The 25,438-nt window shown below is 36.2% G+C and overlaps 2 protein-coding genes across 2 annotated transcripts in view; both read left to right on the top strand.

The window, feature by feature from the left end:
• LOC133530279 (inactive dipeptidyl peptidase 10-like) overlaps positions 1 to 25,438 on the top strand; it is a 539,190-nt gene that overhangs the window by 123,028 nt on the left and 390,724 nt on the right. The gene's annotated exons all lie outside the window — the stretch shown is intronic.
• On the top strand, positions 19,297 to 23,747 carry LOC133530116 (uncharacterized). The gene is made up of 3 exons (XM_061867956.1): positions 19,297 to 19,723; positions 21,807 to 21,879; positions 23,170 to 23,747. Exons 1-3 carry the CDS (start codon positions 19,717 to 19,719, stop codon positions 23,531 to 23,533), a joined length of 444 nt encoding a protein of 147 aa, XP_061723940.1. The 5' UTR covers positions 19,297 to 19,716; the 3' UTR covers positions 23,534 to 23,747.

The raw sequence follows: 25,438 nt of genomic DNA, 5'->3' as shown, positions 1-25,438 counted from the left end.
ATTTAGGGTACCGCAAGTACAGATTTCGTTGATAAAATTTAGACTTCAGTTATCATTATCAGATTTAAATTCTTCTGTTTTCTGATTCAGTTATTACTCTGACAAGGAAGGGTACCCAACTGCCGGACATTTCCGATTAGATTTTTTTTAATATAATTTTATTTATACAGTAGTCCAAAATCTCAGACATGATTTTTTTAGCTATAAGAATCAGCAATAAGAAAAGTACTGTGATTTGTTAATTATAAACGGGTAAATTATAACACATAATATGTGAGAGACTTTATTTAACTTAATTACCCTATCAAAAATATTAGAATTAAAAAATTTCATGTTTTTATATATAGTCGAAATTTTATAAGGTGGACGTTTACCATTTCACTGTGGTAAACTTTCACTCAGGTGGTAAACGTCCAGCTTATAAAATTTCGACTATAATTTACGCTGTGCCTTATGAGTAAATGTTACTTACTTGTTTTTTTTGTGCAGCTAATTATGTCAGTAAGACAAATTCTTATCAAATTTAATTTTTAAATGCTATAAAGATTTATAGCATTTAAAAATTACTTTATTTAATAACAGGCAGGCCTATTTGTCATATACGTCCTTAGTAAAACTTTACTAATAGTAATTTTTGTTGTTTTACATGTAAAACATTCAACTTATAACTTATTATACAGGTACTCGTGGGTACTTGGTAAGTTAACTATTTAATAGTATTTGATTGTACCAAAGTGTAATTATAATCTCTTCGAATATATCTCTTATTTTTAAACATACTCCTATAGTTTTATTTTTTATTTTTGTGTCATTATTAAAGTTAATGACACAAAAATAATATACAGAACCCACGTCGTTATTATTGTTTTAACCCTCGGTATTAGGTTTCGAATTTTGAGTTTGATTTCTATTAACGAGTGCAGAAAAATCATGCCAATTGTACCCTCGGTAATGAAAGCTCAATTCGCGATAATAGAATCACAGCCTGTCCCTTGCCACGGTAATAGAAGATTTGGTCATTTTGGCTTCAAAAAATATTTTAATACATATAATAACCCAAAATGAATCCAAAAACGTGTGAAACGGAAAGTTCATTAAATGCTCTGATGAAAAAAAAATATTCCTGGCTGTTAGACAGCATTGATACCCTTAATTTTTGGATCTCTTTTGAAAAGTTCCTTAACTACCACGGTAATAGGTGCCTTTACCCTAATTCCTAAAAAGGTGTCGTGTTCGTATTTCATCGATTCAACTTGGAACCCGATACTAGTCATATTTACCCGACTACGTAGTCAAAAGGAAAACTTATGACTAGCGGCGTTGTGAGCTGTAGACCTCGCGATAAGATTCATAAGCGTACCTAAAAACAAATAAATACTCCGTTGAGTCATTTTCACAGCTCTCTTAATGATCTTAAGCGCCATAGAAATTAATGACTCTTAAGTTCTTTATTCCAATTTCTACTATTTTGAATATTTTCCAAAAAACGAATCGATAGAAAATTTGTATCAAACTATTGAATATGTTCACAAAATTTCACGAGAATCGGTTGAAAATTGCGATCTGTAGAGGAAAACATCCGGACATACGAAAGCAGTTTGACCGAGTCAAAATACAGGCCTTTCGCTCGACTATTAGTGATTTATGTTTCAGTTCTCAGCTTACGGGTCTCTGGCCTGGCGCGCACGGTAAATAGATCGCCGCTTATGAAGCCGGCCGGTTGAACAACATTATGCAACATTTTTACTAACCACCTTTTTTCTGTGCCTATCAAAAAAAATAATGCAGTTTTATTACCTATCCTGAGCCATGTCAATAACTTCTAAAATACTTATACATTTTTCTATTCTCATATTTAAATCCCCATTCGATAAATAACGAAAATAATAAGGAAATAAAGGGCTATTATTATAAATGCCTCAGATTATATCTATGATAAATACCTACTTTATTCTAAATCGCTAATTGAAAGTACTCTAAATCACGACGTGCTATAAATGTTAATACTTACCCATCTTCTTTTAACCTATGTATTTTACTGTATAATACAAATATTATTATGTTTATTTTATTACTTTTTACAGCAGTTCTTAGGTATAAAAGTTTGGTAGATAAGTAGTCCATGCACCTATTTTTCGTACCTATTTGAAATGAAAAGTAGAGTGTGTACTTGGGTGAAAGGCATCATTTCAGCCTCGGACTATTGGACGACCTCGACTGAAATGAGTGCCTTTAATCCCTTGGTTAACAATAGGTATACTATTATAACAAATGCTCCCAAAGTCTCCATCGTATACTTTACAGTAATACCGGCTACAGACTAATACAATGGGCCTCTCCGATACTAGGTAACCCCGCTTTGATCCATCTCGAGAGCCAGGCTGCATAAAGCTACGCCTAGTCCACAGGATGAGCGATTTTACTTTTAAGTTTTTGTTAAAATAAAAGTAACATATAAAAGTAAAGACAATGATAACTGAGAGGTAAGAAAGATTTCAAAAACGAAGGTGATAAATAAATAATATTAGAGGACATTATTACACAAATTCACTAAGTCCCACAGTAAGCTCAATAATGCTCATGTTGAGGCTACTTAGTCAACGATATATATAATATATGCGCTGATCTTCCGTCAGAACCATAAAACCTACACTAATAAACGACCAGTGCAGCGCTAGTCAATGTACTTATATGTATAAATATATATGCATATTACATATATTTGTAAGTATGTAGGTACTGTCGCTAAATCGCTATGCTAATGGCAGTCCACCACATTACGTAAAGTGTCCTCCATACTTTCACAGCGACGCGACGGCGCATAATATGCTGCAGCCGAATGCACTCCAATATCGACATTTCCTATATTAAAGTCTGAAAATTGTTCTACGATATGTACTGAGTTAGGATATAGTTTTATGTGAATAAAATCATTGAAATATATCTTCGCGATGGCTATCCCAAACATTTAATTACAAAAAGTCCTAACTTTAGCGTTAGCCAAAGGCGTCTAATCCTTTGAACAATATTGAAGGGTGTTGCCGTGACCCAGGCTCGTGATCCCTGGGAACTGTAGGCTATAAAATTTAAACAGGGCGCCTTCGTTAAATACCTACCTACGAGACAGAAGAGAGCCTCTCATGTGGTGCTAGAATGCAGCGGAGTGGTTCCATACAGGCCAAAACATCTTAGATCTTCCTGAGGTTCTACTCAACATCAAAGGTTTGATAGGATTCCTTGAGTAGTTGGGCTGGAAGGACTAGCCTACCCCCTATCCCCGTCTTGCAAAATAGGCGCTAGTCGTCTCGTCGCGGAAAATTGCTCGGGCTAGAACAGAAGATACAAGATACCTACTCACATGACGTAGAGAGACAATCATCTGTACCCGAGTACAGTCGCCATCAGATCGTATCGGAGCGGCCAAGGTGCCCACAAATATCTGAACTCGCCTCTATTATCAAGGCGTTACTCGTTACCGTGGGCAATTGTGACTCCACAGGCCACGCTACGCCACGATTTCATTGATGTGTCAAAAATCCTTCAACTTCCCGATGCGCACAACGATAGATAACTGATGGCCAGTCGTCCGCCATTGTATACCTTCGCCCCCTGTACACGATGGCTCGTCATGGACTATCCTTGACCACTGTGCGTTAGAGTGCGTGTTCCGATATTTTTGAGCACCTTGGCTGCTCCGATATACATATAGGTATTTGATGGCGAATGTACATTCTATTTTATATCCCCTTTGAAAGAGCACAGTGATGTTCGTGTGCCTGAAATCGTTAGTAGCCGGCTTCCAATACCGATGAGGGGCATTAGGGTAAATAGTTCCCCCACACCTCCCCGCTTACATAACGCATCCCGCATTCGGTAGGCGCAGCTCATGATAATATCAAATGCGGCACAGTAGCTCTTGTGATAACAGTCAGATACATTGTAAGTTACAAGCAAAAAGAATTTGAAACAGAGGTGGATTGTCAAAGAAAATTTTGTAACCACAGTAAATTTAGTGCTATTGTTCAACAAATGATTAGAATTTTAAAACGCCATTTGAATTTGATCCTTATTCTTTCACTGATGTGTGTTAACTTTGTTAAATATCACAAAGTTGATAAATATCACTAATAGATCAAAGGCCAAAAGTATATATTAATACTCATCATCATCATCATATCATCATATCAGCCTTTTATCGCCCACTGCTGAGCATAGGCCTCTCTTCTAGTACGCCACTTATCCCGGTCCCGAGCCAATCTCATCCAGAATATATTAATACTACTCTTTGCTAAAGGTAAAGCGGCATCGTTTCGCGCAATGGCGCCACAACTTTTAGCCGATGTCCGGTAAGATGGCGCCACTTTTTGATATTTAACACATATCAGTGAAAGAATAAGGATCAAAGTCAAATGGCGTTCTAAAAGTTGTAATCATATGTCTAAAGATGGCAGTAAATTTACTGTGGCTACAAAATTTTCTTTGACAAACCACCTCTATTTCAAATTCCCTTTGGTTACCAGTAAGGTGACAGACAGTTACCACGAGTTTTCAATCCACCGCTTAGTTTTTGCCGAGGCGAGGCGATGCGGCTCCGATGCCAATACCTGTGTGAGCTTACAGTCAACTACAGGTAACAGTATGGCGTATACAACGAATACTGAGCGGGTCAGGTTGAAGCGTTGTCGATACGGTGCTTTATTTTACGTTTATACATTGCAATAAGGTGAAACAATGAATACATATATATGAACTCGACAAACAAAGTTTTGTTCTATCTATACTCATATTCATACTCATACTCATACTCTAACGTTCCACCACTGACTGTTTTGTGCTGACCACTTCCAGGCACTTCCAAAGACCTGCGGGTAAAAAGCACTAGTAGAAAAAAAAGTCAAAAAAGGTCCACGCTCGGTAAATAACTCTAACAATTAGATACCTACTGCACCTGCAACGATACTGTGGCCAAACGAACACAAAGGTATTCGGGATCAGCATACTTTATTGGGAATGTAGCCGAACGTTACATCGTATGTGTATGTCTAACTTACTGACCTGTTTTCGATATCCCATACTAAATAGAGGTCACAACCTTCACCTCTGAGCAGGGATCGGAAACCGGTATTTTTTGTATGGGAACGAAAACGGTATTTTTTTCGTTCTTTGTTAATTACTTCATTTCTAATTAGGTAATCTAATAATACGAAGTCGTTATCTGAAAACACAACTGAGTCCTACATTTAGAGTATAAAATAAACCGAAATATATGGTTATTTCGATGTTTTTGCAAAAAACCGGTTCCGATCCCTGCCTCTGAGTTTATCTTTACAAACTTTTATATAATTTTCAAGGGTTGTGAAAGTAAAATACGACTAACTACCCGGTATTTGATAGTGCCGAAATTTCGTGTAAATAGTAGTTATTTAAGGGGATAAGTTAAAACGAAAGAAACAGCATGAATTTTCGTATACGACTATATATTTATTATATTTTTGACTATATATTCTAGTACCTGGCAGAAACCGAAACATGTTCGTTGAAAATTCTCTAGTTATATAGCTATTTTCCCTCGATTTACTTAACGATACAATATAAAGCCGTAAAATCAAGTTAATGCAATGTAAATATTGCGGTTTACTTATTTTCTGACCAAAAATACGAATCTTAAATAGCGTTGCATTTGCTCATATATATACGATTGAATAGGTATTAGATTCGGCTTACAAACGTCTTCAATAACACTATATTTTATGATAGATAAAGTATCACTTTACGGTATTGCTTTACGGTCAATTGAGCAATTTGCAATAAGAGTGGTCTGGTGATATATTCATGGTAATTGATACCAGTTATCCTGCGTATGCATTATACATTTAGGTTACTATTTGTATGTGTGTTTGTGCATATGAATGAACGCTTCTAATTATTTCCAAAACGGACCACTGCCGTGTCACGTCACTGTGCAACTCATGTCACTTTAATAGTAATTATTTATAATACGGTTTTTTTTCTTTTGTTTTTTTTTTTGGGTATTTTCCTGGTAGAGACCTGATTCATCACACAGTCAACATTTTTATTAATTAATCAGTAATAGTACTACAATAGTGAGGCAACGCATAGGCATTACATCATTTTGTGAAAATGATTTTTTGAAACAAGTACGGTCACGTTTGAAAATATCGATACGAAACAAGTGCCGAAAATATGTATACACGACTTTATATAGGTATATATTAAGGTAGTATATACATATTTTTGGCACATTTTTCGTATCGATATTTTCAGATGTGACTGTACAAGATTTAATCATCATGAATATTTGTTTATATTCTAAGTTATAATACACTAAATATAAATATATATTATATTATATTGTATATTTATCAGTGTATTAGGTATTGTTTTAATACTTATATAAGTAGTATGTAGTATGTGTGTTTGTGTTTAATAGTCTCCATTTTTAGCTCCTTGCACTACCTGTTGACTTTTGTATGAGTTCTACATTTCCTACCTACCTAAAGGTTGTCAGGAAGAGATCGCTTTTTAGCGATAAGACCGCCTGTTGTTACCTGGTTCTATTTTTCTTTAAAATTTATTCGTAGTTTTACATGTACATGTGTAAAATGTATAATTGTTGGTGCAATAAAGAATAGTACCTGGGCGACCGAGCATTGCTCGGTTATAACTATTTATTGTAATATGGTGGTGTATAGGTGATTTTTTATTTTTTTTACTACATTAAACTTGTCTAAAACAATAAAAATTAAAAAATTATATATAAACTTTAACATATATATAAAAAAAAGTTAGTCACCGGGCGAGATTCGAACCCGTAACACTCGTTTAGCAGTCCGCGTCTTAACCCGCTGGACCAGACGGACAGTGGCCGGCAATACGAAATTAGCGACCATATTCTGCGTCGAAAGAAAAACGCATGAAAACTCGAAAACACGCGTTTTCCCAAACATAAGACTAATCTAGATCGATTGTTTACCCCCAAAAACCCCCATATACCAAATTTCAGCAAAATCGTTAGAGCCGTTTCCGCGATCCCGGAAATATATATACATATATATATACAAGAATTGCTCGTTTAAAGGTATAAGATTTACTTACTTACACTCAGAATTTTAATTAATTGCGATCTACTTAACAGCTACGCATTTTAATATAAAAGTAAGTGGTTTGACTCTTGGAATAGCCTCAGCGACCTCAGATTCAGTGTTTTCAGTTACATACAACCAAAAGACGATTGTATTCGTGTCATTGTACTGCTCAAAGTCCAGTGACGCAATTCGACGCCAAGCGGCATAGTTCGTTGCGATCGGATGCTTTGTGGAAGTCCGGTTGTAATGAATAATTATGAATAATAATGATCTTAATCGAGTATCGATTAAGAGGGACTTGGGGTCAACAAATACAGCGATTTTTAATTAAATCCTGAGCACAGGCTTAGAGTTTACTGGAAGGGTTCTTTGGTACTTAACGATGAACAGTTGGGAGCTATTTTCGAGGGTGTTGTATGTAATGTTTATTTTGCTCTATTGGTAGCTTCAAAGTTTACGAATATTTATTATATTAATATTTATTATTATTTTTATTGGTAGCTTAGTATTAAGTATTGATGATCAGTGTGGACGAACTTTTAGCGGATGACGTAGTGAATATTGTGTGGAATCCGTCATAAGACAATTATGCTGAAAACGAGGGTGGTTTCACGCCTCTCCTTCGGCTCATCGGTCTCAGAGAGGTGCTCCCGATGATTTCCTTTTTTTTGTTCAACGGAGTGGGTCCCGATGATCTCCTGGGTATGGAGTGAAACATTTTGAGCGATTTTTGACCGTTTTGGCGTGTGAGGTGTCATTAGTAATATGTGTGTCGATAAATTGGGAAAGGCTGTAGGTAATAAATAGGACAATAATCAATAACGTGAGGTTTTTACACGCTATACCATAACTTCGAATATTTACACTCAAAGTGGTATTTCTATATCAGCTATAATTATAAGCATGGCGCTAAAACACAATAATACCTATACCTATTTATGTTCTTTGTATTTTCCATTTCATCATTCCATAAGCTGAGGTTCGTCTTTGTATGCACAGACCAGTTTGCCTCCCCAGTCCAGCTGTTGAGTTTCGGTCTCCGCGTTGCGAATTCTGTTTTCTCTCCAAGTTACTTCGCATCTTTGGCTAAGTAGTTTAGTTTCTTGTATACAAAGTGAGTCCTCCGCATATATTTACTAAATGTGTATTTTTTACACAACTAACAAAGAACGAAGTTTACAGTCCATTATGTTACGAACTAAATCTAAGAATAACTAATCCATCAATTGTTTCTGGTAATAATTATCGAGAAAAGCGACAGGAAAAAAACAACGCAACTACATTTGCAGAGAAAGGTCTCGACCTGTGAAATTAAAGCATGAAATAAGAATACGTTTTCAAAGAAACCCTATTTCATTTGACTGTTGTTTTGATAAGAAGCCAGACAGTACGCAATTTAAGATTTTAAGTGAAACGAGCCCAAGGCGTAGAAATTGCAGAAGTAATTCGATAAGTCCCGTCCGAGACGAAAGAAAGTAATTACTCGGCCCTTTTTCTGTCGCGCTCGAAATTACAGACATTATCTGAGATTAGTTCGCGACAGCTCAGTGAGTACCATCGTCGACACAATCAATTGACCATTCTTAAATCATATTGCAGCGAGATAAAGTCTACCTAGGGCCTAGTTGCATCTATATCGGAGATAACATTTGTGGTGCTCAATCTGCAGGACACCATCGCAAACGCGTACTTCTGGCCGAAGGGTTCTCCTTGTATTTACTTTTAAGTATTTTGTAGTTTCACAGTGATTTGGTTTTGCTGTAATGCTGTGTTAATTTTATGATCGTCCACTATTTTCTTAAAGGAAACTATTCTATAATTGTAGTCTAGCTTACGTATATAGCCCTGCTGATGACCTCTTAAACTCGTAACATGTACGTTGCCTGGAGGCAGATGGGGCATTAATCAGTGCCAGTTTCACAGCAGGTAGCCGGCTCAAACTCAACCACCACTGCAACCAAAGCACGAGTGCAAGCGGTTTTAGAATCTGCCTAACAGCGCGGCTTACGTGGGCGATGACTCGCGAATGCGACGCGGCGCGGCGGCCCAACGGCATTCGGAGATCGCCCACGTAGGACACTTCCATAGGTATCAAAGGATTGAATTCACCCGCGCCGCGCCGCTTCGCGTTCGCGACTTATTCGCTCAGGTAAGGCAGTGCCTAATATAAAAAAAATGGGCTGTAGGTATTTGACTGACCATGCGCGAAGCGTCTCCATTTTAGCTTGCACAAAAAAGCTTTCTTATACCCGGTTGTTCGTCCAACAGTTCTCCTCTACAGGTCACATTTCACATTCGGTTTCCGTGTAATTTTGTGAACATCTGTATACAGCTCACAGAAGGTTCTGGTGCCGCTGGTCGTTTATACCTTGTGTGGCATAGAGCCTAGTAAATTGCGCCCGTTCGTCCGTGGCACCTGTAATCCACCGCCTAAATAAGGTACACTTAGCACTAATTGCAATGCATGATGGAGCAGCGGCTGCATTCTCATCAGTCTTGGCGTAATTAACTAAGATGTATTAATAAGGGAGCCTACACAGGCCACTTTACTCACTGGATTAATCGAATGATCTCGAAATGCGGCTCTAAACATATATGTAGAATGGCGGCAAGTTCGTAAATCGGATCACTCCTCCTTCTATCATGCCTTGAGACACATAGGTAATTAGTCAATCATCATCTTCCTCGCGTTGTCCCGGCATTTTGCCACGGCTCATGGGAGCCTGGGGTCCACTTGACAACTAATCCCAAAGGTTTGGCGTAGACACTAGTTTTTACGAAAGCGACTGCCATCTGACCTTCCAACCCAGAGGATAAACTAGGCCTTATTGGGGTTAGTCCAGTTGGGGTTCGTAAAATGGATCACTGATATTAGAAATCAGAAATCATTGGATTTATGTATGACAAAAGTATAAAACGAGCGAACCATTAAAACAGAAAATATTCAGGGTCTTTTTATTATGTCTGACCATACTATTATGATAACGATTGGGGTGAGTATGTAGGTCATACGATACAACTTTTACTTTGGGGCAACAAAAAATCTAATTATGATTATAGATTATATAATAATGATTATTGATTATTAATTAAGAGTTATTGGTTAATATTGGATATTATTTACTACAAACGCTGTTGAACTATTCAATTATAGTTATTTACGATAGGTACAAGTGCGAAATAAAGGAAATTCGTAACGAGTGGCGATAAATTAAAACTTGACCGAAGGGACGAGTTGCGAATTACCTATACGCACGTGTATCGTACAACGTTTTACAGTACATATGACCCTTTAAATTTGCGACATAGTTACATAATGTGCTAATTTACGCACTAGTGCGGGAAAGTAGCACCATAATGTACTGTAAATTAATAAATAAAATCGCCGAAATGTATGAAACGGCATACTTCCGAATAGGGGTTGGATTAAGTAAAAGGTATATATTCATCCCTCAAAGCATGATCAGAGATAAAAAAAGGATAGTACTAATAGTGACCACGACCACTATTTTGTATATGTCGATAAATCTGTCTTATTCTTACAATAAAATCTTATAGTAATAAGCACTCTGAAATTAGGTCATTGCTGTTCTAAGTATGGTGCAGAAAGTGATAAGTTTCTGCTCTCGCGGCATTTTACATTCGAACTTAGAATGTTGTTGTTGTTGTTAATTTTTTTTACAATAATCAATTTAAATGGATTACTTGGACAACTTTAAGCCTCATATTTAACTAACGATAACGATTTCCATAATTAACGATACTTTTATCAAGATTGTTAAATGGAAGTACCCTCAAAAAGTATGTTTTTTTAAAATAAATATTGTATTTTACTTTCCTCGTATTCGAAATGAAAAGTAAAGTGATTAACTCGGGTGAAAGGGACTCATTTCTGCCGAGGTAGTTTGGCCGCCAATAGTCCGAGAAAAATCTTGTTATCATTCTTCAATTTCAATTTTCAACGAAGTAATATAAATCTGACAAATTTTCATTATATTTTTAATAAAACAAACGTAAATATAGGTAATATATGCTCTTAAAACACCTTTATACAAGCACTGCAAATACTATGTTTAATTAAATCTAAAACAGTCCTAAAACAGCGAAACCCAGAAGAGCGCAAACACGAATGTCTCATTTGCATGTGTGTGCACAACTCCTTAGCGCCGTGTATTTAGGGTGTTCGTTAATACATTCATACACTTATGACGTACATATTACAACGCGAAATGTTGAAATATTGTTTCGTTACAAAATTTTCAATACCTGAGTCAAGTTCGAAACTTTCACGAGTACAATTAACAGTTAAAGTCTATGAAACCGTTTGAATTTTAAACTTTGAAGAGTGTCAAAAAAATAATATGCAAACATACAGTTACTGTATAAACTAAAATAAGCGGCCAAGTGCGATTCGGACTCGCCCATGAAGGGTTCCTTACCATTTATGACGTATTAAAAAAAAACTACTTACTAGATCTCGTTCAAACCAATTTTCGGTGGAAGTTTGCATGGTAATGTATATCATATATTTTTTTTAGATTTTTCATTCTGTTATTTTAGAAGTTACAGGGGGGGGGGACACACATTTTACCACTTTGGAAGTGTTTCTCGCGCAAACTATTCAGTTTAGAAAAAAATTATATTAGGAACCCAAATATCATTTTTGAAGACCTATCCATAGATACCCCACACGTATGGGTTACATGTTTTTTTTTTTTTTTTTAGTTTTATGACGTATTAAAAAAAATACTTACTAGATCTCGTTCAAACCAATTTTCGGTGGAAGTTTAGAAATAATACTTTGTGTCCACTTGTGTCTATATTTATATCAACTCTTTACCAATCCTGCACCATACTAACTGTTTCTGTTTAACCCAATTGTATACTGGTGGAGAATTCCTATGTGCGTTAAGTCCCCCATTTGTACTCTTTTTTTTAGAAATTCGTGCAATAAAGTTTAAATATATAAATAAATATCTTATCTACCTACCCAATAGCCTCCAAATATACAGAGTGAAATTCTAATCACTAACCATACCTATGGTATGGTAGAGAACCTACTCTGTGTAGTCATTTTATAGACCATACTGAACAACTTTTATTATGGCACAAATGCCAAAATCGTTTAATAAATTTTGGCTGTCCCATAAAAATCAGCGGCATCACGTCAGCCGGATATATGAAATGAAATGAAATAAAAGCATTTATTTCGGACAAAAACGTCCATATTATGTTAGTAATGACTTACGGCTAAGTGTGTTAGTAGAAAGTATAATTACAATTTGGAATGGCATGCAGAGACATCCAGTGAATAAGGATAGGGCTGTCCATCCTCTCAGCAATCACCTTAAGGAGACCGCCCCGAAATGTATGAAACAGACAATTTTTTTTTCCATTTCGGCATTGGTCCCATAATAAAAGTTGATCAGCATGACCTATAGTCACTACGCTAGTGATTAAAATTTCATCCTGTATAATTTGAAGGTATAAACTCGTCAAATATGAAATAATTTGAAACTAAACCTTCTCCCCGCAAGTTAATCCTGAATAAGGCCACAAGACTTCACGGTCCGACCGAAGGCCCGGTATTTAATTACAAAGGGGAGATCTTAGGTGAAATCGTTAAGTGCCTAAGTATACCTATCATAAACACTTAGGGCACTTAGGGTCTTAGGGCTATTTCAGAAACGTTGTGGGTGGATGGGTTCAAAGAGGGACGTCTTTGAACCCATTGGACTTTTGAACAGATTTTTTTTTTTAATACTACGTCGGTGGCAAACAAGCATACGGCCTGCCTGATGGTAAGCAGTATCCGTAGCCTATGTACGCCTGCAACTCCAGAGCAGTTACATGCGCGTTGCCGACCCTAACCCCCTCCCACCCTCGTCACCTTATTATTCTAAACTTTATTGCATAATAAAAATAAGTAGTAATGGCGGACTTAATGCCTTAAGGCATTCTCTACCAGTCAACCATAGGGCAAAACAGAAATTCTCAAATGTGGGGGAAGTGAGAAAAATAATTCAGAAAACATGACGACTATAAGCAATATTGAATAACTATTAACAACAGGTTTATTTCCAATATTTAGAATCCTTATTTTTTTTTTTTTTAATTTATTTAGGAGACAAACAGTCACATATTAATATATATAAGCTTAAGTAACAACAAACAGACCTTTAGTTCCATTGAAAATAAAAGTATACATAGTAAATTACAGATCGAAACAGGGAAGGTGTTAGGTAAGGTGTTAGGTGTTAGGTAGTTTATAAGTATACAGTATACATTTAATACGACGGGCGTATCTACACTTCGTTTCATCTGAAACATACCTAATATATTCTGTGTACATAATTTTGTTCAAGTCTGTGCTCACAATTTTGCATCTTGTTCCATTATGATAAAACGTATGTGCTGTCGAGATATATATTTTGTGAGTTTGGGGATAATACACGGCACCGCAGTAAATTGCACTTAGTCGAAACAAATCTCCTCTGATGTCATTTTTGACGCTCCATTACTTTCGAGATGAAGCATTGTAGTTCTTAAAAAAAAACCAAAGTCGCTTGGAGTTCTGTAGCACTTTCCATTATGTTTATGAATACCATTATCAAGTTTGTGAATTTTGTTTAATAAAATTTAAGTCAAAAATTATTATGAGTTTTAAAGTAATTCATAATATAAAGGCAAATTAAAAAAAAATGTAGGCGTGACGGGTTATCGTCTCATATATAATTTAAATATCGCGCCTTCTTACCAGGATTTGAACCCGGGACCATCGGCTTCATATGCTGGGTCACTACCCACTAGGTCAGAACGGTCGTCAGTTGTTTGACAGACTATAGTTAACAATGATAATATTGAATTTATGTCAATCAATGTGTGGAATGCCCTGCCCGAGCCTGTGTTTCCGAATGAGTACAATCTGAATCTCTTCAAGGCTAGAGTAAATAGGTATCTCATAGGTAAGCGTGCTCCACCGTAGACCGCATCATCACTTACCATCAGGTGTGATCGTGGCCAAACGCCTGCCTATCCTCCATAAAAAAAAAAAAAAAAAACAAACCAGGTACGTGAGTAACAATGAATCACATAGCTTTAACTTCAAAGCCAACCTCACGGTACGCTAGTACAATACGAGTATGCCTGGTAAATATTGGTTCAGACAGAAGTTTACTCAGCAAAGCCAGCAAGTCGGTTAGTAGAGCGAGTGCAGACCCCTGTATAGCTGACCGCGGCACCTAATATGTACGCAGAATAAGGACTAAAACAGTGAGTACCTAGGTATAGCTGAACATTTAAGACTTTTTTTTTTAAACCCGTTGGTGGCAAACAAGCATACGGCCCGTCGGATAGCAAGCGACCACCATAGCTTATAGACGTCTGCAAATCATACGCGTTGCGGACCCTTTAAAAACATGTACACTCCTTTATTGAAGAATACTGTACTGTACCGTACTGTCCTTCGAGAAATTCGACGTATCGCGTATTTCGAGATGGCACGACCACTATTTTGTACTTTAGGCGATACTTTACTCCGGGGCAAAGACTGTTGCTTTATAAATCGCAAGTCAGACCCCATATGGAGTATTGCTGTCACCTTTGGGCAGGAGCACCTGCATGCCAGCTTGGACCATTCGACTCAGTCCAAAGGCGCGCTGTACGAATCGTCGATGATTCCAAACTCACAAGCGGTATTGAACTTTTAAGTCTAAGGAGAGACTTTGCCTCCTTGTGTGTGTTCTACCGCTTGTACTGGGCTGTGCTCTGAAGAATTGTTTGACATGATGCTAACGGCCGCTTTCTATCACCGCACCGCTCGCCGTCGGCAGGGTGTTCATCCAGCCTCACACCCTAGAACCTAAATGGTCGCGTACTGTGCGGTTTAAGAGGAATTTCCTCCCGCGAACGCTTCGGCTGTGGAATGAGCTTCCTGCCGAGGTTTTCCCGAGGGGCTAGAGTATGGGGTTCTTCAAAAAAGGAGTGTATAGGTTTTTAAAGGGTCGGCAACGCGCATGTAATGCCTCTGGTGTTGCAGGCGTCCATAGGCTACGGTGACTGCTTACCATCAGGCGGGCCGTATGCTTGTTTGCCACCGTCGTGGTATAAAAAAAAAAGTATCGTGTAGCATCATGAGTGACATATGAGTGCATGTACTTTTGTTTTAAATCGACGCGCACGAAATCTATAGAATCGGGGGCTATGGAGGCGAGAGTGTGCATTACGTTTGAGCAGCAGAACGCTTAGCATGACTTGCGTTGTCGCGTGACTTCATAATACTGGGTGTTTATTAAGTCACAATAATTTACGAGATGAAAATGTATGTAATACTGAGAAACTTTTACTATGGGACCAACCAACCAACTATCATTTTCAATGGGAGAGTAAAAAAAAATTCACGATTTCGGGGTTGGTAGTAAAAGTTGCTCAGTATGACCTATTTATTCAGCCCGTAAATTATTGCAGGTGACTAAATAAATGTCATGTATTATATCAAGCGTGATGCAAGGTATGGCGCAGGGATATGAGGGGTTAGTAGGTCAATTATAAATCTCGTGTAAGAACATAAAACTGTAGTGTCACGTCAGACTATAATGTAACATGCGTATTTTGCACAAACGGCGCTCGTTTGGCCTTGGGCCTGCTATCCGGCAAAGTTAAATAGGCTGCGAAGGTAACCGCTCCCCGGGGGCTCGTGGGATCCTATCAAACTTGCTAATTGCTCGTAACAGCGAGTTAATCTTGCAAGACTTCACATCTCATTAAAACAGAGCTAAGTCAACACAAACCTGTCCGGGCGTCCTGTACACTCTTGGCAACGGTCCGTTCTAAGAGAGCTACGAGCGGTCGGGTTGAGCTGGAGCGAGGCCAGAAAGCGAGCTGAAGATAGGAAGGCGTGGCGCGAGCTCGTGAAGGCCCTTTGCAGCTCTGGGGTGCTTTATGACAACAACAACCTGTACCCGTACCATGATTCACTGACAGTGTCAAAAATGACGTATAGGTACGCTATCGTGAACGCAATTTACTGTCTATACATCTCGCTTGCACTTATATGCGAGTACAAGCGAGATGCATAGAAAGTAAGTTACGTTCTCGATAGCGTTTATATCAGTGCCGAACTGGTGATAGCCACACTGGCTTAGTAGACCAACTGCTTTCGAGATTAGTGATACGTGAAATAAAAAGCGGCCAAGTGCGAGTCGGACTCGCGCATGAAGGGTTCCGTACCATTTAAGACGTATTAAAAAAAAATCTACTTACTAGATCTCGTTCAACATTTTACCACTTTGGACACACATTTTTAGGTTTAAGATTCTTTATTTCTCACTAAGAATTTGACAATTCACTTACATGAGAACTTAAAGCTATACAAATACATTTATTTTGCATGAAATTAGCGAAAGAACTAAAAATATAGAGGGTATTTAAACATACAGTAAAATAAAATCTGCCGATACACTTAAACAAAACAAGGTGATTAGTGGTGCATGGATGGTAAATGGTAAACACTCCGTCTGTTCAGATATACACAAAACATTTTGTAATTATTAGTAAGCTAAGGCCAGCGCAACTTGTTTCCGAAATTCGTAATATCTAAGCGTCTGCGGGGATCATCCCTGTACTGGTCAATATACCGCGTAGGTAGACGCCGTAGATGGTAGGTATTACGAATATTGGGACCGGTTCATTAGTTGCCATGAGCTCATTAAATATGCAAATATCGATCCTATTAGTTACTTAAGTTAGGGTCTTTTTTGTAATAGACATGTATTATAATATTATAATACAGTGCAGCAAGTACGCTGACTTACAGATACTGGAAGTGGTAATGTTTTTATTATAATTTAAGTATTAAGTTATTGGTTTTATTTACTTTATTTTGTTAATCTGAGCTTTCTTGATAGTGCAATATAGATAAAATAATAATATAAAGGTGTTATGATTTATTTATTTATAAATATAAGTAAATTTAAAATGTTTTATTTTTGTATTTTTACCCATTACGAAACAATGTTATTTGATATTTTATTTTATATATATTTTTTTTAATTTATTTACGTCCGGATTTATATTTTAAACGACTGTTATCTAGGTTTGATAAGCAGTTTATAACAGCATTTTACCACTTTGGAAGTGTCTCTCGCGCAAACTATTCAGTTTAGAAAAAAATGATATTAGAAACCTCGATATCATTTTTGAAGACCTATCCGTAGATACCCCACACGTATGGGTTTGATGAAAAAAAAAATATATATTTTTATTTTATGACTTATTAAAAAAACTACTTACTAGATCTCGTTCAAACCAATTTTCGGTGGAAGTTTGCATGCTAATGTATATCATATATTTTTTTTAGATTTTTCATTCTGTTATTTTAGAAGTTACAATTTTTTTCACTTTGGAAGTGTCTCTCGCGCAAACTATTCAGTTTAGAAAAAAATGATATTAGAAACCTAAATATCATTTTTGAAGACCTATCCATAGATACCCCACACGTATGGGTTTGATGAAAAAATTTTTTTTTTAATTTTATGACGTATTAAAAAAAACTACTTACTCGATCTAAACAAAAAAAAATCTAAAAATTGGTTTGAACGAGATCTAGTAAGTAGTTTTTTTTTAATACGTCATAAAATTAAAAAAAAAAAATTTTTTTTTCACACAGACGGCTTCATTGGCAGTGTCACTACCCACTAGGCCAGATCGATCATCAAACTATATATTACTGTTGCAGTATTTAAGCCTTAAATGTATTAAGATTGTTTGCCAATCAGAATATCTCACCAAAGTTACTTACATGATTAATACAGTATTACCCCTAGTGTAAATTTATTCGATGGCGTAACGTGACGTACGCGTTTGCGTTAAATTTCATTTTGTATGAGATTTTGAGTTTCCAAAACGTCCCGCTTGGCGCGCTGTGTCTAAATCCCATACTAAATGAGACTTAACGCAAACGCGTTAAACGTTTCGAAATCGAATAAATTTACACTAGGGGCTCAGATCCGTAAAACTATGTTGTATCTACTCCCTCATCCCGACCAAGTTATCGAACAACAAAACTACTAAATCCAGCAATATCAAAAAACTTCAAACTATTTTCAATCATCTCATACGCTTACCCACGGCATTGCTAAAATCATCGTTATAAATATAGGCATACGATATAAAACAGGTTGTGTATGCGATGAGCGAAATGAATGGATTCTCGAATGATAGGAATGAGTGAATGGATCCTTTGACGCGGTCGGAATTGGGATTAGTTTTATGTTTATACATGTTTGGCATCAGATAGCTGGTCATAATTTTCGAAAGTTGATTTTTTTTAAAGATACACGGTGCCCTTAAAAATTGCGAGAGATTGTAACAGTATCATCATCATCATCATTTAAGAGCATGGCTCTTGTCGGTGGAGTAGACGCCAGTTTAAATAAGGTAGAAGAGGAAGAGGAAAACCACGAGCAAGTTACACGCCGCAACTAAAAGGAAAAGTAAATGTCGTGTCTTACAGGGACCTAAAGAACTTGGCCGAGGACCGCGAACAGTATATTCCTGATCATATTTAAAGACTAAAATATCCTATAAACTTTCTTGGAATTCGCTTACTTTCAGAGTTAAAGCCACTTACAAAAAAAAACTTATTATTGTTAGGTACTTAGTTGAAAACGCCTTTTTAATGGCGAGGTTGCCACTATGGGATCTGGGCCAAATATTCTTATTAATAGATGTCAAAAAGTGCAAGTAACACTTTGCAAAAAGAAGTTCAAATTCTTTTTGAGTTACAGTTTTACAAATACAAGGGTTTACATTTTACAATAAATGCAGGACAATCTAATGATTGGGCTCGATCTGTGTATGATTGTCCTCAATTTTTGTTTTTTTTTTCCCATATGCTCTTATTTATTAAGGAAGTCTGTGATAAAATAATGCAAACTCATTGCGTTTCGGTTTCGTTTGAATAGTCTCGATGAAAAAAGAAACAAACAGCGATAAAAGCTTGTAACAAAAAAAGAAATTTGGCAATAAACATACTTAACACACGCATGTAACTCCTCTGGAGTTGCAGGCGTCCATAGGCTACGGACTGTCTACCACCGGGCGGGCCGTATGCTTGTTTGCCACCGACGTTGTGTAAAAAAACATTTATCGTTTTACTTAGGGAATCTTAAAATCAGAACTTATATTTCCAAACATTAATATTTACCTGGTCATAGCTACGTCCTTTACTTTCATTTAGAGTCATTATGCTAATTAGTAATTTAGATTTAAAAGTATTTTTTTACATATAATAAACACAGTGTACCGCATATTACATTATTTGTCCTCGTTTTGCGGTTAATGTTAGGTATGATTAACTTATCATATACATATAAAATACAGGAAAACTGGACTAGGAATGAGTTTATTTTAAACACATGCATTTAGTCAAAGCATTGTTACTGTACTATGAACAAGTGCTCTAGTTTAAATATATTAAAAGAGTATTTGAAACTGTTTAAGTAATAATTTTACGCGTAAATATTGATACCCCGAAATGCCTTAGATGCGAGGCTGTGTGAAATGTAAATAATATTGTTTTGAAGTTATCTGTTCAAATATTGGAAACAAAATGCAAGGTAAGATCCTAACTTATTATGATTCTGGTTGGCGTAACTGGTGACTGAAGAGCTGGCATAACGTATCAGCATTGCGATACAACGAAGTATTAAATTGCCGCCAGCATCCTTAGTATAATACATCAAGGGCCTATATTAGATTTAAGCTTGTTATTAATTACAATAATAATATACATAATGAATATATACAGGGGATTACTATAACTAGCTTAAATCTAAAACAGGCCTTTGAGGCATTGTATCAAGCATGCTGGCGGCATTTTCTCGTTTTATCGCAATACTGATGCGTTGTGCGAGGAAGCCGCCAGCTCTTCGGTCACCAGTTACGTCAGCCAGACGCTTCGCGATTTCTGCAAAAAACTAGCATCCCACACTAACATACGTCCCAAGCTCCAAAGAACTAAGGACACCCCATCAGGCCTCTTGCCATCATCCCTGATAATGCCAGTCGGCTCAAGAAAAGCAGTCACATTGATGATGACAAGAGACCGACGGATGGCATTAAGCGACGCATGTCTTGAAAAACGACCTGCACTTATTTGACAAGATAATTTCTTTATTAATTTAGTTTAGTAGTTGTCCAGTTGCTGTATTACCTCTGTATATATCTATTATGTTAGTTAAATTGTTAATGTAAATCGTGGAAATACTGGATCATAATTAAAAGTTTCATTTAGTAATTAATCACTAAGGTATTATATTTGAAACTTTCAACCAAATGGAACCCCAAAACGTATTTTGCTAAAAGTTTGCAACATTACAAATATGTTTACTGTACCTAGAAATGTAGTACTAAAGAACTTACCTAGGAATTGTGTGTAGTACAAATCAAAAACTTTGTGGTGGACGTTTTTTGCACCCCAAAGTTATAAAGATAAAACTTTCATTGGGTCATTATGACTGTTCTTCTTTTATCAAGAGTTGTTCTCCAGTTGGATGAATGGACATATCAATAGGTACTTTAAACAAAATGTAACTTTTTTATAGAGAAATATAATACTTCCGCATATTTGTAATTGTTTGCTTGAACACATTTTCCTTGGACACAACGCAGTATGACTCTTTCTTCCATACATCTTCGTCGCTCAACAACCCTTCACTTCCTTCCTGTTCATATCGTTTCTCATAGATCAATCATCTTTCCCTTGTCATTGCTATTTTTTCCGCAAATCAAACTGATGACCGCAGGAGCCCGATTCATATTAAACATTTTATATAGTTTTGATCTCGTTCTGATACGACTTCAATGGTCCTTCACGCTGATTGGTGTATACAAAATGTCGTGCGTGAGATGTGCTCCAATTACCAAGACGATCGTCAGGGTCATGTCAAATCCAATAACATAACAAATTGTGAAATTAAAATCGACCTCCGGGGTCTTCTTACAATCTCTTTCACTTTTGCGACGACCGACCGCGCAAATGTGACTGACATAATATATCTCCCAGCGGGGGCAGCATGGTTCCATTTTTATCACTTGTCACTATACCCGTCTCTTTCGCGCTTATTAGAACGTGACAAGCATGGTGACAAATGATAAAGAACCGACCATCTTAGCCCTACTGGTCATCTGTTTGGATAGTATAACCTCTTACAGCCTCTTCATATAGTTTGTTCCCTATGATCTTGTTACGTTGTATGTGGAATTATATATATTTAGAATTTCTAAAACAATAACTGTTTTTAAATATAAAAAAATACCACTTTGAACTGAACCCGAAGCATGCATTTTTTTTTGGTAAGTTTCAGTAACTCAGTTGGTTAAGAGCGATTGGTTCGGTGTTCCATAAAGTCGCAAGTTCTAATCATGCCCAATATGCTGATTTTTTCCATTTTCCTTTTATTTATAAAGTTGTAGTATAGATTGCAGTATCTGCTTGATATAAAAAATTGTTAAGAATTTTTCCTTTCTGGTAATATTCAGTAGCTCAGTTGGTTAAGAGCGATTGGTTCGGTGTTCCAAAAAGTCGCAAGTTCTAATCATGCCCAATATGCTGATTTTTTCCATTTTCCTTTTATTTATGAAGTTGTATTATAGATTGTATCTGCTTCATATAAAAAAAAATTATCAATCAAATTGCAGATTGCATATGCCAGAGTGACAAGGATCCCGAAAGCAACGAAGATTTCTGTTCAATTTATTGCAAATTACCAAGGTACGTTGAACTTTAAAATGTAGTTGTTAAACTACATTATCATTATTTTACCTAAATAGCTATATGTGAACTTAAATAAGAGTCAATTAAGAGATAACAAATAATGAGTTTTCACAAAGTTTCTTTTTCGCAAATATTTCTGCAGAACTATTTCTTTAATAAATAGATTGCTATGTACAGTCACCTGCAATTACATTTTACACAACTAAGGCCGCATAAATATCTGACACGGTCTTATTTGTAGAGCCATAAAAGAGTGTCACATATATATAGTAGAAGCGCTGGTGGCCTAGCGGTAAGAGCGTGCGACTTGCAATCCGGAGGTCGCGGGTTCAAACCCCGGCTCGTACCAATGAGTTTTCAGAACTTATGTACGAAATATCATTTGATATTTACCACTCGCTTTTCGGTGAAACCGGACTAATCCTAACAAGGCCTAGTTTACCCTCTGGGTTGGAAGGTCAGATGGCAGTCGCTTTCGTAAAAACTAGTGCCTACGCCAAATCTTGGGATTAGTTGTCAAGCGGACCCCAGGCTCCCATGAGCCGTGGCAAAATGCCGGGACAACGCGAGGAAGAAGAAGAAGAAGAAGAAGAAGAAAAGAGTGTCACATATTTTTGCGGCCTTCAAAGAGTAACTTATCATCGCAGGTGACTGTACAGCCGACAATAGACGAAGATTTCCAAAACCTATGTATGTATATATGTAACCTATGTATGTGTGTGGTTGTCTGGAAGAGATCGCTTTATAGCGATAAGTCCGCCTGTTGTTACCTACTCATTTAAGTCCTGTCTTTGTTTGTAATATGAGCTTTTCTCTAGCAGTGCACAATAAAGAATTTTATTATTATTAATAGTAAAGCTAAGTTGAGCACGTGGTGTATTGCCACTATGATAAGGAATAAATTCCCAAACACGCAACACGTCACACAAAATTGATTACGTAATGTATTGCATTGGATATGACTTCATTTTTACTGATTAATGAACGTGTCAAATTACAAGTCACATATTTACGGATTTTTTCATTATTACGCTTCTAGCATTCATAACTTCTAACATTTATCTGATGCTAGGCAGGAAGTACAATATAACTTTGATTGTTCATATTCATATGACCTGGGATCGATACTAATTTAAAAATTGGTTACGATGTTGATATTGTTTTGACACGAAATTGAAGACCGCTTACAGTAAATGATGCATGTGAAAAATTACTACTTTTATAGTCGTGCGTCGATCATCGATCTCCTAGTTTGTGTTTGACTGGTAATTGTTTGTTACGTTTCAGGTTCGACTGGTACTGGGGCAACGTCACTCGTTCCGAAGTGGAATATCTCCTCTTGAAATACCCAGGCAATTTCATAATTCGAGCATGTAATGACATCGATCATATACTCTGTGTGTCTTTCCGTCTAGACCCTAATTCTACGATCAAAGGTACAACCAGCAGCTTTTCCCATATGAAATTAAAGCACTACAAAGGAAAGTTTTCCCTAGATAAGAAGGAATATGTGCCGGTGGAGAAGATACCAGAACATTGCGAAAGGGTGGGCAAGGAGACGAGAATTTTCAATGCTACTGTCTTAAAGCAAGATGAGAATACGGTACTTGAAATGGCGAAGGCATTTTGCAAGCAACGACGAGAATCATGAATTTAAAATTTTAACAATCATAGTTTAATATTATACCTCCTAAGTATACTGAGGCAAGTGCAAAATTAGGGTTTTGCAGGAGAGCGGTTTAAAGATACAACGGAACGTTCTTATTTGTTAATGTAGTTCCATTAAATTTTGATCAGTTCTTAGATGTCTGCATTAATGGGAATCTAAAATTTATCGTAGGTTATGATATGAGAGTATATACTTCAGTATAATTAATTTAATTTAATGGATGTATGAATTGTGTTGATTATTACTATTTTATATTGTTATATTTTATATTATTTAATTTGATAATTATGACATGTCAGAATATTATAATAATGATATAATTTAATTTATTGGATATTTGAATTGTTTTGATTATTTTTATACTGTTTTATTTTACTGTAATTGAATTTGATTATTATTATTTATTATCTTAATTGTACTTTTTTTTTTTTTTTTTTTGTTATAAAATTGGCATTTATTAATTACAAATCAAGATTAGGTACATTAAATTGAATTACATTAGAGTTGCCTGGGGCATCGTCCCCAGAACGCTTGCTGCATTTCCCTGTTGAATTGCCAGACTTAGCCGCTGAGCGAAGTATTCCCCCGCACGAAGGTCGCCGGACACCCACACAAGTTTGTGAGAAATTTCTTTAACGACTTGTTTGGTGTCCGATGACCACGGCCCAAAGGTTTCAACTGCAAGTGCCGCAAATATGTAATTGTTTTTTAAAAATGCATATTTGCGGCACTTGTTAAGTTGGGCGTCTTCTGCAGCCGTCCCCGGTTTTCGGGACGAGCCCTGGACGTGGGACGGAGCCAATGTATCCACGCAGGTCACATCCCATGCCATTGTACTTAAATTGACATCGACCTAATTATATATTGTATTACCTTTTGACATGTAAAATTTGTAATTTTATCAATAAAATAATATGAATATGAATATGAATATACGTGTATTGAAGCGGAGCCAACAAGCACTTGATCCAGTAAACGTAGAAATTTGTCAATTTTCACAATAAAATTTGATTAAAAGTAGAATTATATGTCACTTAACTATCAAAACTTTTAAAATTCATAAAATAATTGTAATTTAAATTGTTAATATGACTTTTTTTTACCACATAATTCCAGTGAGTTGTATCAGTATGCAAAACATTATTTATCCTCCTCCGTATTAACTGTACCGCGAACTGTGGTGCAAGTGAATTGCCTCAGTATATAATGTTCGAGCAGTATATAAAATTATGTTAGTTGCATTCATATAGGTACGTCACTTTATTTCCAAAACGAATACGAAATTCAGCGTGAAATTTCGGTGCAAGGTAGATATTGACATTTTAATCATAAACATGTGAAAAACGTAAATTTATAAAATTGACACATGTCTGAGTATACTTAGGAGATATCGAATAGATCTCAATTCGAGTCATTAATTTAGCCACAGTAATAATACATAAGGACATTGTACCCTGACAATAGTGATATTAGTTATACTTTGTTTATAATCAATATATTGTTTGTAAAGTAATAAAAGCCTCACTCCATAACTTTGCAATATTTTACTAGCACTTTCTATTTAAACCCATTTAACCCATAACAAACCCATTTTAATGTGTATTATTTATTTTACTTTGTGTCAAGTGCATTATATTGAATTCTTTTGGTATCGACTGAAACTTAAAGACGTGAATATTTTTTATTTTCGTTACCTATCTTATGTAGTCACGGACTTTAATTGTTGAGGTCATTTAGGGTTCATATCGTTAGTATTGATAGTCAAATTAGCTTGAACCCTGGTTTGGTCAAGAATTAAAGTATGTGACGTACATCATTTACCTTATTCCACACGACTGTGTTTTATTTTTGAATAAATAAATATAATATATAATAAATAAATATTAT

The sequence above is a fragment of the Cydia pomonella genome, chromosome 22 (assembly GCF_033807575.1).
Source record: "Cydia pomonella isolate Wapato2018A chromosome 22, ilCydPomo1, whole genome shotgun sequence".
NCBI lineage: Eukaryota > Metazoa > Arthropoda > Insecta > Lepidoptera > Tortricidae > Cydia > Cydia pomonella.
The sequence above is the reverse complement of the archived record's forward strand: the minus strand, read 5'-3'. Positions and strand labels throughout refer to the sequence as shown.

Coding starts and splice junctions, on each gene's coding strand:
- LOC133530116 (XM_061867956.1), top strand. Junction 21,880..23,169: donor ATTTATTGCAAATTACCAAG/GTACGTTGAACT, acceptor GTTACGTTTCAG/GTTCGACTGGTACTGGGGCA.